The sequence below is a fragment of the Theropithecus gelada genome, chromosome 7b, assembly GCF_003255815.1.
Source record: "Theropithecus gelada isolate Dixy chromosome 7b, Tgel_1.0, whole genome shotgun sequence".
NCBI classification, from domain to species: domain Eukaryota; kingdom Metazoa; phylum Chordata; class Mammalia; order Primates; family Cercopithecidae; genus Theropithecus; species Theropithecus gelada.
Genome location: NC_037675.1, coordinates 65,428,385 through 65,443,728, shown reverse-complemented (window position 1 = coordinate 65,443,728; position 15,344 = coordinate 65,428,385). Strand labels below are relative to the sequence as shown.

At 38.9% G+C, this 15,344-nt stretch overlaps 1 protein-coding gene across 2 annotated transcripts in view; it reads right to left on the bottom strand.

Moving 5' to 3' along the window:
- SYNE2 (spectrin repeat containing nuclear envelope protein 2) overlaps positions 1-15,344 on the bottom strand; it is a 376,350-nt gene that overhangs the window by 147,075 nt on the left and 213,931 nt on the right. For both annotated transcript variants that reach the window (XM_025391361.1, XM_025391362.1), the window contains exons 51-56: positions 14,366-14,584; positions 9,116-9,381; positions 6,799-6,967; positions 4,836-4,991; positions 2,305-2,445; positions 301-483 (exon numbers count right to left, since the gene is read on the bottom strand). In XM_025391361.1, coding sequence (XP_025247146.1) covers positions 301-483; positions 2,305-2,445; positions 4,836-4,991; positions 6,799-6,967; positions 9,116-9,381; positions 14,366-14,584 — 1,134 coding nt within the window. The remainder of the gene's footprint in view (positions 1-300; positions 484-2,304; positions 2,446-4,835; positions 4,992-6,798; positions 6,968-9,115; positions 9,382-14,365; positions 14,585-15,344) is intronic.

Here is a 15,344-nt window from a genome sequence, read left to right as displayed (position 1 = left end):
CTAAATTCCCATTACTGGTCTTTATCCACCTGTAGGGGAGCCTGGACTTCCCAACAGTTTGCCTGGCTCTTGCTGTGGTCAACTTTCGGATTCTTGGTTCTATCTGCCCAATCAGACTTTCTGCCTGCACTAGCATTGAAATCTGTCTCCTCAGTGCCCACGCGAGCCTACCATGGCCCCAGCTTCAAGTCCAAAACTGATAATTCAAGAGAAATTGGCTGTTTCTGAATATATTGTTTTGCTTTAACACCAGCTCAATACCACCACATGATATGAAGCTATTATGAGTCACAGCCATACCTTATTCAACTGTGAGGTTCTAGACTCTGCTCTCTGTGATACTTGCTGATACTGCTGGAAAGGAATCATCAAGTTATCCATCCATTCTTGAGCCTGTCCTGGGTCCTGTTCAACGATGTCCTGAACTTCAGAATCCAGCTCATTTAGTTTGGAATGCCATAGATCTAACTCATCCCACATTTTCTGGAGAAGGAAATCGTAAGTCAACTTGAATGAAGAGGTCATAGTTTATGGAGGCAATGCCTGGTTTTCACACAGTATTTACATTTATAAATGCTACTAAAACACCACAGAAACAACATCACAAGAATAGCTGTTATTTTACATCCAGCAATTTGTTATCTAAACTGAAAAACACTTTTCCTGAGCTCTCCCAGCTGTAACAGTATTCATTTCACTACAAATTAGCTGTAGGGGAACAGAAAGACCTGGACATTTCTAGAGATGACCGACAAGGTCAATACAGCCCTCATCTCTCAAGAGTGACGAGCAAAACATTCTGTTTAAAAAGAGCTTGGGGAAATACTTGAACCTATTTACACCAGTTCATACACACGCACGTGCATGCACGCACACACACACTCAATCTAGAAAATAATGTTAAGTGAAAAAATAAAACAAAGAAAAATATCTGGGCTGGGTGCAGTGGCTCACGCAATTTTGGAGGCCAAGATGTGTGGACTGCTTGAGCCCAGGAGTTCGAGACCAGCCTGGACAAAACAGGGAGGCCCTGTCTCTACAAAAAACATGAAAAATTAGCCAGGTGTGGTGGCGCACACCTGCAGTCTCAGCTGCTTGGGAGACTGAGGTGGGAGGATTGATTGAGCCAGGGAGGTCAAGGCTGAAGTGAGTTTTGATCACACCACTGCTCTCCAGCTTGGGTGACAGGGTGAGACCCTATCTCAAAAATTTAAAAAAAGAAAACTATCTGCCAACTTGGAATGAATGCAGAGGCAGAGAGCTCTAGAAACATGATTAGGAGCAACTGCTTTTGACTCAAGAAACCAATAGGTTGGATTCAAATCTGAACTTCGCTGGGCAGAGGAAAATTTCAAAGCTAAAATATTCAATTCTTAATGTTTGCTTAAGAACATTTTTTTTTTCCCCTATCTTGAGGACTATATCTAACTTGTTAAATTAGGTTCCTCTGCTTAAGATTTGTCCAATAGTGAGCCATATTCTGACCTATTTTAAAAGCCCCAAATTATTAAAATATTTCCTTAAGATATAGATTAAAACAAGAATCCTTTCCCTATACTGTAGTTTGCTTGCAAATTAAGAAGTAGAATAGTGTTTATGTACAGTTTTACCTAAGATTTTATTTTATAAGACATTTTACAAGGGAAATGCATTTGGAATTTTTATTTTTATTTAACCTTGGCAGTAGAAAAAAGAGCTTTAATATTTTTCATATTCTATTGAATGATTTTTAATATCAGTATCCCCAAGATAAGATCCTTACTTTCCTTTACTTGTGAAAATCACAGGCTCTCAGAAGTTTGGGTATATGCCCACCATGGAAAAACAGAATTTTTTTTTTGAGAGAGTCTCACTCTGTCACCCACACTGGAATGCAGTGACGTGATCTCGGCTCACTGCAACCTCCGTCTCCTGGGTTCAAGGGATTTTCATGCCTCAGTCTCCCGAGTAGCTAGAATTGCAGTCTTGTGCCACCACGCCCAGCTAAGTTCTGTATTTTTAGTAGAGACAGGGTTTTGCCATGTTGGCCAGGCTGGTCTCAAACTCCTAGGCTCAAGTGATCATCCCACCTTGGCCTCCCAAAGTGCTGGGATTACAGGCGTGAACCACCGCACCTGGCCAACAGAATAATTTTTAAATGCAACTTTTCCCTATCAAGCCTCTCTAGGTGATGCCTCTGTGGATTTGGTTTATGATTTCTGTGCTTCAGATTAATTCAAAGAACTCACCTTGTGATAACTGATGAACAGGGCAGGAGTGGGTCAGAAATACCAAATGCTGAAGGGAGTTAAAGGAGGATTTTACCTTTTGAATTTCTTGCGCTTTCTCAATATTTTTGCTTTTCTGCTGCAACATCTTTTCAACATTATGAAGCCCATTGTTAATTTCTTCTATTTTTCTCCTCATTGCATATGACGGTGAGCTTTTTAAGATTTCATTGCTAATCTGTGAAAGACAGAAAGATGCATTTGGCTTAGAGAGGTTGTCTGCACTTTATTCATAGGTTCGAACAACAAAAGTGGTAGTCACTCTGTTACAACTTGTAAAAATCTTTTAAGGGCTGGAAGAAATTCTGAAAATGCATTAATGAGAAGGTGGATAGGAAGACTAATAAATGGCAGGTGTGTTTACTTGACCTTTTAAATATCATCTGAAATAAAACAAAAATTAGTTTAATGTAATCTAACATGTATTAAAGATATATGCTGTGTTGGGCAAAACTACTGAGTGGATTGTGTGAAACATCCCCATATGGATCAAATGATATAAACGAATTCCTGGGGGATAAACGATTTTTATATGATCTTTCCATTTTATGAGAAAATCCTCTGCACAGATCTGCTTTCAATAAAACCAAATTTACTCTCAAGCTGACTTAAAAAAAAAAAAATTCCAATCACAGTACTCATTTGAGTGAAACAACCTTCTAAAAGTAGCTATTTCTTGAGGATGCACAGAGTTTAATTATTCTCTGTGTAACCATTTGTAGATGTTTTCCCAGCCATCAGAAACTTAGCTACTGAACAGTGTAATTTTTTTTATCTAAACGATTCTCTTAAAAAGAAACAAACAAACAAACAAAAAAACCTTGAGCTAGGAAAGATAATAAATGAATGTTGAGTATATCACTTTCCAAATACCTGACTGGTGTGTGTTCTTGTTTTGCTATTTGATAAGGCTTTCTCCAAGCAGCTACTAAATAACCAAGTAATACTTTATGCTTTTGTATAATCCTTTGTTTTGTAAATTAAAAAAAACAAAACAAAACTGTATCTGTGTAACCATTGAGACTAAAAGCATCCTATGCAGATAGTATACAGATGCAGAAACTGGAACACAGACTAAATGATTTGCTGCAGTCATATGTCAAGGAAGTAGATGAACTTGTCCCAAGAAACCCCCAAGTCCCCAGATTGAGTCCCATGCTCTATTCACAATATCAGGCTGTTGATACTTTTATATCATGTCTTTATTCCCCAGACCATACTGCAGTCAATATTATTAGGAAAAAATCTCACTTTGGTTCCATGTTAGTTTTTTATGGCTGGCTGTGTCACAAATTACCACAAGACAAAGTTTTCTGATATTTTGTGCACTTATTCTCCTGGCAGAAATGTATACCATTTAGATACATTAGAACAGATCATGATTTAGGAAATGAATATAGCCATTTGAATTATACACAGTGTTACTGCGTCTGTCCCAGGATCCTTGAATTTCCTTTAGCCACATCACATAATAAAAATTAGTTGCTATTTGTGACAAATACACAGGGTCATAGCGGAAATTTTCTACCTTGAATTTGAACGACGGATTTTGATTATTAATTTACTCTGCTACAGATTTTCATAAGTATTCATGAGAATAACATTTAGTTTCTCTCAAAACATTTAGTATTTTCCTAAAATAAAATCAATAGTACCAGATCCTTGAGAAAGTACAAAATAGGTTTTCTTGTGTGTTAAATAAAAAAGATTTGTCATAAATATACATTAAGTTTACATGTTTTTTACCTTGTGAGATTTTCTTGAGAAATCTGTCATAGAATTAATGACATATTTTAGCAACTAAGTTTGAAATCTGAGTTTTTTGTGTTTATCTAAGATCTATTTTATTTATCAAGTTGTAAGTATTCTAGGCAGAAAAAATAAATAAATAAATAAATTTAAAAAACAAACAAAACAAAACAAAAAAAACTTCTGTGGATACCAGACCAAACAGAATTTTCTTCTGTTTGATATGGGCTGTCTTTTTACAATCTAATCAAAATATCTTGCTAGGCTCCTATGTTTCTAGTATTATAAAATATTTTCCACCTTTTCTTCAAATCTGGACTTTCAGGTATAAAGATTCGCTCAGGTACTTTTCATGAGAATTCTGTTAACATCATCATTAGACAGACACTACATGCTAAGTGCTATTCCTAGTGAGTTGTGAAATTTGTATTCTTATTGCCCTCAGCTGTAATGTCAAAATGTTTCAAAGGATGTGTTTTAAAGCAAAGTATTAACGTCCAAAATGTTCAAGTGGTTGTACAGTGGTTGTACAAAAGCAAACAAAACCAGTAAAAGATATATAACTGTATTATAAAATGCAAGAGAAGAAGCAGCATTTCGACAATTAAATATACATAAATTATCTAATTCTGTTATCTTATGTCACATATTTAAAGCATCTTTATCTTAGCATTCAATATTAGACAAAATGGTCACTTAACTCTTGAAAGCAGTCATAGCTGAAATCCCAGCAAATGGAATTTGACATTAAATGATATTTTCCTTTTGATAGACATTCAGCTCCATAAACAATAACAGTAGTATAGACATTATTATTACCTTCTCATCTATGTCTTCTAAAGCTTTTCTGCATTCTTCCACCTGGGATTCAATCTCTGCAGGGACTATGGTGTACATTTCAGAATACTTGATTCGTAGTTTTTCCATAATATTCTCAAAAGTTAGCTTCCCTTCCTTAAGGATGCTATGAAGCTCCTAAAAACATTAAGAGAGTTGCAATACTCACAAGACTGGGGGAAAAGTTTAACTCTAGGAAGTAAAAGCAGCCTTCCAGCACATCCTTATGATTTAAAGGAGAGCAGTTTGCATGACAAAACCCCACTAGTGATACAAGCTGATTAAGCCCGAAAGATACTCAGTTTAGTCAGATGATGCTTTCTAATTTGTAAGAATTAAACTTGATATCTCTTCATAGTGTCACACCATTATCTAGAAAAGACATTACAACACCCCCTGCTTCTAAAGTACCTTTAGGATTTCATTGTATCTGCGTTGCAGACCTGATCTAAAAAGCTGCAAGCAGCAAAAAAAAAAAAAGTTTCAAAGAAGTTTTTTGTTGTTGTTATTAATGTGTTGCTATTTCTACTTCTTCCTCCATTATCATCACAATGATTCAAGGCCACTAAAAGCCCCATGCTTGGAGCAGAAGTGTCTACTTTCATGTAATTAGACAGCCCGGCAGAGTTCAACTTCTTTCAAAAGGGAGGGTTCCAGTTCCATACAAAGAATGTAGGTTTTTAGGAGATAAAAGAAACCTGAACAAATAGTCTATTGGTTGTGGCCTAGAAACCAAATCTGATCTACCTTCTCCTGCAGTAATTATAAAGGAGAAACTCATTTGTTTGGGAAAGTTTCCCAAAGATCAAGTGGAAAAATACTTCTTGACTTGACTGTGGCTTTTTTGTTGTTTGTTTTGTTTTTACAGTAGCTGTTCAGTAGCATTATTTGTGTTCATGGATTGAGTCACTGCAGTGAAGAATGATTACAATTTTAAATGGCTCTGTGATGTGTCATTGTTTTCCTTTTCTTAATCCTCAGCAGAGGACAAATCTAGAGAGAGAAAGTTAGAGAACAATGCCATTCAAAGATGCGGTTTAAGAAGTAAGTGTCATCCCGTTTTATCTACACCTAGTCCAGGAGTACAGGCTTTCATTCAGAGGTACACTTGGAAGGCTTGCCCATGAAGACTGCTTCTTTACTTTCCAATATAATAACCGAAAGTTCTCTTTAGACAGCATGTGACTTTTTTTTCTTTTTTTTTTGAGATGGAGCCAGGCTGGAGTGCAGTGGCATGATCTCAGCTCACTGCAACCACTGCCTCCTGGGTCCAAGTGATTCTCCTGCCTCAGCATCCCAGTAGCTGGGATTACAGGCACACGCTACCACGCCTGGCTAATTTTTGTATTTTTAGTAGAGATGGGGTTTCCCCATGTTGGCCAGGTTGGTCTTGACCTCCTGACCCCAAGTGATCTGCCTGCCTGGGCCTCCCAAAGTGCTGGGATTACAGGTGTGAGCCACTGTGTCTGGCCAACACGTGACTTTTGAATAAACTTCCAAACATCCTTTTGGGCTGTCACCATTGGACTGGAATGAAAAAGGAGATTATTCTGAAGAAATGAGATTCCAGATGACCTGTAGGGTGTACCTAGGCCCTATCAGAGACAAGGCACTAAGTCCTACTAAAGGAGTAACCCAACATGCTACTCAAGAGTGGTCTGAGACCCTTATTCACCAAACACACTGGAAATATAGTTGAAAGAAGGCTGCTTGGTCCAGACTGGCTTACCTTCCAGCCTTGTTTCAACTCTGTTCTCCGCTCTCCAGCCACACTGATCTTCTCCCTTGGTTCTGCCCACACCATGCCACAGGGGCTTTGCCTGTGCCTCTCTCTCCCCAGACCACTCCCCCAAACCCAGCCACTGAGTTATATCTACCCCAAGGACTTTGGATACAAGACTGTGAGCCTGTATCTGCCACATTCACTAATTCGCTCCTCACTTACCTCAAATTGTTCTGACTTTTCTGGGTGATCCTGGAATGCCGTATTTTGGAAAGAAGTTGTGGTCTGTTGAAATAAATTCTTCAAAGCAATTATCTCTTTTGTGAAGGAATGTCTTTCTTGGATTTCAGTCTGCACTAATTCTTTATTTTTTTGAACTTTCTGAAGAAGCCTAAAAGAGAACATCAAAATATAATTGTTTCTTTATCCTGCTCTTCTGTGAAACAGTTTTATTGCAACAATTAATGAAATGCCTGAATAGCTCCTAAAGGACAGTTATTTCCTCTAAGAAAAAAGTAACAATTTTTGATAATGGATATACCACATATACAAACAGGTACAAAATCTTATCACTTAATCAAAAACCTCTCCAAACCTTTCACCCCAAATATTCTCTTTTTCACATATTCCATTGTAACTGACATCTCTGTCCTCTCTTTTTCTCCATGTAACCCTTGAGCTCAAATGAAAATGACTTAGAGGTGTGAATGGAATCATGGGTGGGCTTCTGGGGATAGACAACCCCACTGGTCTTCTTCTCTTAAGTTGATTCATTTTGCTGTGGATGTAGCAAATATCAGAAGAGGCATTGAAGTGGGTAAAATCTTTCCTGAGGGTTATTTGGTAAGTATCTATGATATTGTGATATAATAAATATATACTTGATCTCTGCTCTGGTTCCTGAGACAGAGCTCTTAATACCTTTGTAGATAGGAGTGCTAGCTAAGAGTCTTTTGTCCTAATATTTGATTTTTGACAAGTTCCTGACACAGAGCTCCTAAGTCCTTTGTAATTTCCTGAGTGATAGGAGCATCTTTAGTTCTAAGGAGGCAACTCTAGGTGGGATCCTGAGTAGCCTCAGGATGAGGGCTGGTTGCCAGGGGAACCAACTATGTGATTAAAAGGTTGGAACTTTCAGTACCACCCCTACCTCCAACACACACCCCCAGCCTCTGCGGGAGGGGACAGAAGCTCAAAGTTGAGTTGATTGCCAATGGCCAATTATATAATCAATCATAATGAATTCATAATGAGACTACATAATCAAATCTCCATAAGAAACCCCAAAAGACAGGGCTCACAGAGCTTCTGGATTGCTGAAAGCCTGGGGGTTCCACCACCCAGAGAAAACAGGGAAGCCCCAGGCCCCTTCCTATACTGTGCCTCAGGCACCTCTTCCATCTGGCTGTTCATCTGTATCCTTCATTATACTCTTTATTAATAAACTGGTAAACATGACTAAAGTGTTTTCTTGAGTTCTATGAGCCACTCCAGCAAATTAATTGAACTCAAGAAAGGTATCAAAGGATCCCTTGATTTATAGCCTATCAGCCAGAAGTGTACCGGCAGGGCACAGCGGGTCACGCCTGTAATCCCAACACTCTGGGAGGCTGAGAAGAGTGCATCACCTGAGGTCAGGCGTTCGAGATCGCCCTGGCCAACATGGGCAAAGTGCTGGGATTACAGGCGTGAGCCACCATGCCCGGCCACAGCTAGTTACATTTGAAAAGAACATTTAATGGCATAGGAAGGCAAACATGATTTGCTGGTAAATTATTCAGCAGAATATAAAACAGTACAAGTATTTTGACCTCAATTTATTTAAAAACAAAATCATAGTAAAAAAAGGAGAAAAAAATGATTAGCAGTGGTTATTGCTGAGTGGTGACATTAAGGTAGATTTTTATATTAATTTACATAATTTTCAGTTTCTGAATTTCTTTCTTTTTTTTTTTTTTTTGAGGCAGAGTCTCGCTTTGTCACCCAGGCTGGAGTACAGTGGCACACTCTCGGCTCACTGCAAGCTCTGCCTCCCGGGTTCACGCCATTCTCCTGCCTCAGCCTCCAGAGTAGCTGGGACTTATAGGCACCTGCCACCACGCCTGGCTAACTTTTTGTATTTTTAGTAGAGACAGGGTTTCACCATGTTAGCCAGGATGGTCTTGATCTCCTGACCTCATGATCTGCCCACCTTGGCCTCCCAAAGTGCTGGGATTACAGGAGTGAGTCACTGAGCCCGGCCTGAATTTCCTATAATAAATATATATTACTAAACTAGAAAAAGGGCAAAAAAAAAAAAAAAAAAAATCACAAATGACAAAAAAGGAAACTGGAAGGATATTCACCCTCGTTAATACCAGGATGGAAAATGTGTGCTTAATTACAGTTATTAATCTGTTCTATCCCTTTTTATACCTATCAGTGTTGTCTCACCTCAATTCTATTGTATCATTTGCCATTATTCTATACTTTTAGATTTTCTAAATGTTCAGCCATAATTGTCAAGCACATGTCCTTAACAGTTTTTCATAAATCTTACTTGTTGCATCGTTGTTGCATAGAAGTAATTTCTTGAAATGCTGGAACACTTTCCACAGCCCCTGAGCTTTCAGGAACATTCTGGATACTTCTGATGCGCTGAAGAAGTAGAGTCAGTAACAGCTGCTGCTTCTCCACATTCTCTCCATATTGGCATAAACAGTCTAGCAGCTCACAGAGTTCCTCTGTGGTATATGCCTCTTTTGTTTTGGAAATTTCAGGGAGTTCTTCCTGAAGATTATCTAAAATAATTGCTTCTCGTTCAATCTAATTCAATAAACAAAAAGAACTAAAATAAGTAAAATATACAATTACCACTTCAGGACCTGAAGTAGCCATAATTTTTGTATGCTCTCTCTTCAAACGGTTGCTAGTGCCATATCCTACCATGTTTTCCTATAGCTGGGAATATTAATCCTCTGCTATCAGAATCCCTTAATTCCCAGCTATTGCTCATGTTGATGTGTGACTGAAATAGAGTACTGCTGTTGTGGTTTGAAGGAAATGCTGTTGAATATCCTCATAAATAATTTATTTCTCCTTCAGATTTCAGTTGGATAAAGCAACATTTCTCCTGAGATAAGCACATGAGCTCCACCAAACTGCTTTCACTAAGTATAAGAGGTTGGGCAACTATTGGATATGGAAAATTTTTCTGCTGGTCTCTTTTCTTTCACTTCCAATCCCTATATGCTAAAAAAGTAAGTCCAGCAGATTCTCATTACCCTGACACATGACAAAGGTAAAGCAGCCAGAATTACCGAACCAATCAAGTATTTATCAATAATGGTGCACACAGAACTCAGAAATACATAACCTATTACATCACATATCTAGAAACTGTTCGTTCCACCAGCCCTGAACTCAACTAAGATGCAGAAAAAAGTCTCAAAGGCCCCTGAATCAGGTCATTCTTACGCCTCCCCTTGAATCCCCTGGCCCACCCCTTGGCTACAGTACTCATTTATCACATCCTGCCTCAGTGATGGTTAACTCTCCTGCTCCATGTTCAAACACAGTCATGGATCTTGCAATCATGACATTACAGGATGTCACTCCAGTCATCTATGTTTATGATATCATACTAACTGAAATGATGAGGACCTGAATGGCCAGTCAGACATGCCAGAGGGTGAGAAACAAAGCCTGTGAAAATTCAGGAGCCCCAGTATCAGGGCCTGGGGCATGCCAGGACTTCTCTAAGGTAAAGGTCAAGTTGTTCAATCTTATAACTCTACCACTAAGAAAGAGACACAGCACTGAATGGACCTTTTGAGGTCTGGGAGGCAGTATATGCTATCCTTGGGATTACTGCTCAGATGCATTTATCAGAATGCTGCCAATGTCAAGAGAGACCTGGAGAAAAAGCACCACAGCAGGGTCGGGCTGTGGTGTAAGCTGCCCTGCCATTTGGGCTATATGATCCAGTTGGGTACCCAATAACTAGAATACATGGATGCAGATGTAGACTGGCCACTGTCCAAGAGACCCAGGTGTGCAATGGGTGCTTCTCATCACCTCAAACCTAAATTCAGTTGAATTAGAAGTCCTGGTTCTTTGCCAGACAGCTACACTTCCACCAGGGAATGAGATAAGGGTTCCACTGCATCATTTTGTGTCCCCCTGCTGGAAACTAGCATGCAAATAAAGAAATTGCTACATTGATGGGGGAATTGTACATGTAGGGTTTCCAATGTGCATCAGGGTTGAAAAAACTATGTCTGTAATCCAGGACTTAATGGGGCACCTCTTGGTGCTTACGCACCAGAAATGGGCAGATTTAACTTGATAATAACCAGAATTATTATCAAGCTGTAGCAACCACGATCCAGTAACAGTAAAAAGACGAAAGGTTCAGACCTTTCCTGTTTCATTTCCCCTCATCTCCCACTCCTGTTCCCTGGGATCACTTTCCAAAATAAACTACCATTTGCAAGCCTCAGTCCCAAGCTCTGGTGTCCACTGAGAAGTTGGTAAGTGATTGAGAACGGGGAATACAAGAGGGAGAACAATATATACATATATATTTTTTCTTTGAGACAGAGTCTCTCTCTGTCACCCAGGCTAGAGTGCCATGGTGTGATCTCAGCTCACTGTAACCTCCACCTCCTAGGTTCAAGCAATTCTCTCCCTCAGTCTCCCGAGTAGCTGGGATTACAGGCATCCACCACCATGCCTGGCTAATTTTTTTGTATTTTTAGTAGAGACAGGGTTTCACCATCTTGGCCAGGCTGGTCTTGAACTCCTGACCTCGTGATCTACCCACCTTGGCCTCCCAAAGTGCTGGGATTACAGGCGTCAGCCACGGTGCCTGGCCACAGTTTTTATTAGGACAATAATTTTACCCCAAAGCCAGGCAATTCTTCAATTTGGGAATGAATAAACAAACTGTATTACACCCACCCAAAGCAATACTAGTCAGGAATAAAGAGAAATGAATTACGAATACAAGCAGCAGCAAGAATGAATTTCAAGTGCATTATGCTTAGGGGAGAAAAGCAAACTCAAAGGGCCACAAACTGTAAGGAGTCCATCGATATGACATTCTGGAAATGGAAATACTATGGGAACAGAAACAGATTAACGTTCCAGGGGTTGGAGGTTACGGAAGGCACTGACCACAAAGAGGAACAGGGGAAACTTCTAGGGTGACAGAATTGTCTTAAACATTGATTTTGTTGGTGATCATGTGATCGTGTGCACTTGTCGGAACAACACATTTTACGCTAAAAAGTGTGAAGATAGCCCTAGAATCAGTAAAATAGTTGCAAAAAGCCTGTGCATTCACTTTTCCACCTAGAAGAGGCTTTGCAATACTTTGATGATTTTCCTTAGACATGGGATCCTAATAAAATCGGTTATAAAACTTTTAGGCTCATGGTCAATTGTAAAGTTCGGTCTAGAAAGGGAGAAGGACCCATAGTTGCATCATAAGCAAATCCAGTGAAGGAGACCGAAAAACCCAGAACCAGCAGAAAAGGGACTCAACAAAGAAATGACTGTTGGTGCAAGTGGGAGAAGCTGGCCTCACATCTCCAATCATCTTTGACAATGTGATGTTCTTCTAGCACATTATGATCATCGAAGCAAAAAATGATGATTCTGAATAACCCAAGTGAATAGTTATAGTAAAGAGATTTTGCTTAAGAAAACAGGGAAGTAAAATTTTAGGGGGACACAAGTTCTATCAAAATTTAAATTTAGTTTTTAATTTGTAAACTTATAAACAGGCATTTAAGTTTTTTAAAAGACTACTGATATAAACTGTTTATTTCATCAAGACTGCATTATTATGTTACTATAGATGACATGTTTAAAGCAGAAATTCACTTTGTCATATATAAAAGCACCAACCATGCTAACAGAAGCTTACATGTATGAGCTGTTAGATGATATAATTTTTATTGAATGGATAAAAGCTACATTAAAATCTTATATCAATTTGATGTATGTAAATATCATATAAGTTAACAGATTAATGGCTAAGCACCAGAGTCTAAGTTTGAATCCTCTACTATCCCTTGTGAATTTGAGCAAGTTACTCAGTCTCACCGTGTCTCATTTTCCTCATCTACAAAGTAAGGATAATAAAAATATCCTCACAGAATTCTTGAATAGTGCTCTGAACTATGCCTGCCACATAATAATTGCTCAATTTAGTAGTTGTTTTTATTATTGTTATTACAGGGAAGCATTTTTTTTGGCTTGTGCTACTCTGAAAAATATTTTGTTAGCAGATTTTGTCAAACGCTTGTGTGAATAATTAGAAAGTTCTATATGAATGGAGTCTGAATAACACATAATTGCAAATGGGTATATAGCAATAATGTGATAAAACAAAAAGAGCAAAATCTTAGAATTAGCCTAGACCTGAATTTAAGTAAGAGATGTCCCTCAACAAATATTTACTAAGTGCCCACTAAGTGCAGGGCCCTAGCCAGGTTCCAAGGTTACAGCAGTGAGCAAGACAGCCCCAGCCGCAGCCCACAGGGGCTTACAGCTTAATCAATCTCTACCTGGGGGCCTTGTGCCATTACTTAATCTGTCAGTGCTTCAGTTTCCCCATCTATAAAATGGTGATAATATTTACTTCCCAGGGACAATGCAAAGATTCAGTAAGAACAGGTGTGAACTGCCTTCTCAGCACAGCATAGTAACTCAACAAATGGTACCATTATGGACAGGCAAGCACTGATGCCAGCAGCCCCAACCAAAAGTGTAATTTATAAAGTTTATTTTAACATTCAAGAGACTATTCACTAGTCAGTCCTCACCAGGACCACTGACATAATATTCATTTTTAAGGACAATAGTCATAAGCAAGATAATACGATAGTGCTAAACATTTCATCCTAAGATAACTTTATGTTGTTTTTTGTTTGTTTGTTTGTTTTTGAGACAGGGTCTCGTTCTGTTGCCCAGGCTGGAATGCTAGAATACAGTGGCGTGATCATGGCGCACTACAGTCTTGACCTCTCCTCAAGAGATCCTCCCACCTCAGCCTCCCAAGGAGCTGTGACTACAGGCATGTGCCACCAGGCCCAGATTTTTTTAATTTTTTGTAGAGATGGGATTCACTCCATTGCCTGGGCTGTTCTAGAACTCCTGGGCTCAAGCAATTCTCCTGGCTCAGCCTCCCAAAGTGCTGGGATTACATATGTGAGCCACTGCACCCAGCTATCTTTAATTTTCTAAATTAATTTTCTTTCTAAATTTAGGTGATACCTAAATCCTGAACCAAGGCTAAATTAACATTTGTGATTGATACATATCATGCAGGTTTTGAGACCATTTTCAAAAAGAACATCATAACCTCACATATTTTTAGGTCCACATTTAACAATTACAGTTAATTTCCATAGCTAAAAATTATAGTTAATTTCAAAATTATTTGGTGATTATGCAAATTACCTAATTCTAACCTTCAGTATAACGTAGAGACAGTTATTTCCGAGAGGGGTGAAGTTATTTTCACGATAAAGACTGTAATGCTCAAACCAGCTAGTGGTCACTTATTAATAAGAATTATCTGCTACCAAAAAAAGGCACTACTATAAAATAATCCGAATAAGTTATTGGAGGTTATCTTAATAAGGCCTGACATCTATAAACATTTATGTATCACGTATAAGTGATGTGCACAAGTAGTATAGCCTGACGACTCGTTTTATAGAAAAACAAGGTGAAAGTAATAAAACAATTTAAATAACATGTTAGAAACTACATGGTTTGTTGAAAATGAAGCACTCACTTCTTCACTGACAAATTTCCATTCCTGCTTCAGTTCTTCACACCACATCTCCCACTCTTTAGCAGCTTCCAGCAAACTCAGCCATTTCTCCCACAGAGCCGACACAATCTTCAGCAAACATATGCCATCATTTTCTGTGCACCTGAGTCTCAAGAGTCTAAGGATCTGTCGTAGTTTCATTAACTCTTCTTTGGTTGATGTAAGATTTGACACCAAGTCCTTAGGAAAGAAAAGAAAAAAAAATAAGAGGGACATACTGTTAGCTTTTTCCTGAAACTTACAAACTCTTTCAAATTCTGAACAATTAATTATTTCAATCTTCCATAAGTATTGCATGATCTACTTCTTATTCTTTTAGAAGTCAATTTAGACCAGATGAGAATTATCTATGTATTATTGTATTCTGCATGAATTTGAGACTACAGGGACAAATAATGACCCATAAACCATTTTTTTCCAAGAAAGAAAGTACTTTCAAAAGCAAATATTTGCCAGACGCAGTGGCTCATGCCTGTAATCCCAGCACTTTGGGAGGCCAAGGTAGGTAGATTACGAGATCAGGAGATCGAGACCATCCTGGCCAAATGGTGAAATCCCATCTCTAATAAAAATACAAAAATTAGCTACTCAGGAGGCTGAGGCAGGAGAATTACCTGAACCTGGGAGGCAGAGGTTGCAGTGAGCTCAAGTCACACCACTGCACTCTAGCCTGGGCAACAGAGTGAGACTCCGTCTAAAAAAAAAAAAAGAAATTCTATAAGAGGCTGGGCACAGTGGCTCATGCAGCATTTTGGGAGACGGAGGCAGGAGGATTGCTTGAGGCCAGGAATTCAAGACAGACTGGGCAACATAACAAGACCCTGTCTCTACAAAAAATTAAAAAATTAACCAGGCATGGTGGTGTATGCCTATAGCCCCAGCTACTCAGCTGGCTGGGGTGGGAGGATCCTTTGAGGCCAGAAGCTCAAGACTGTGATAA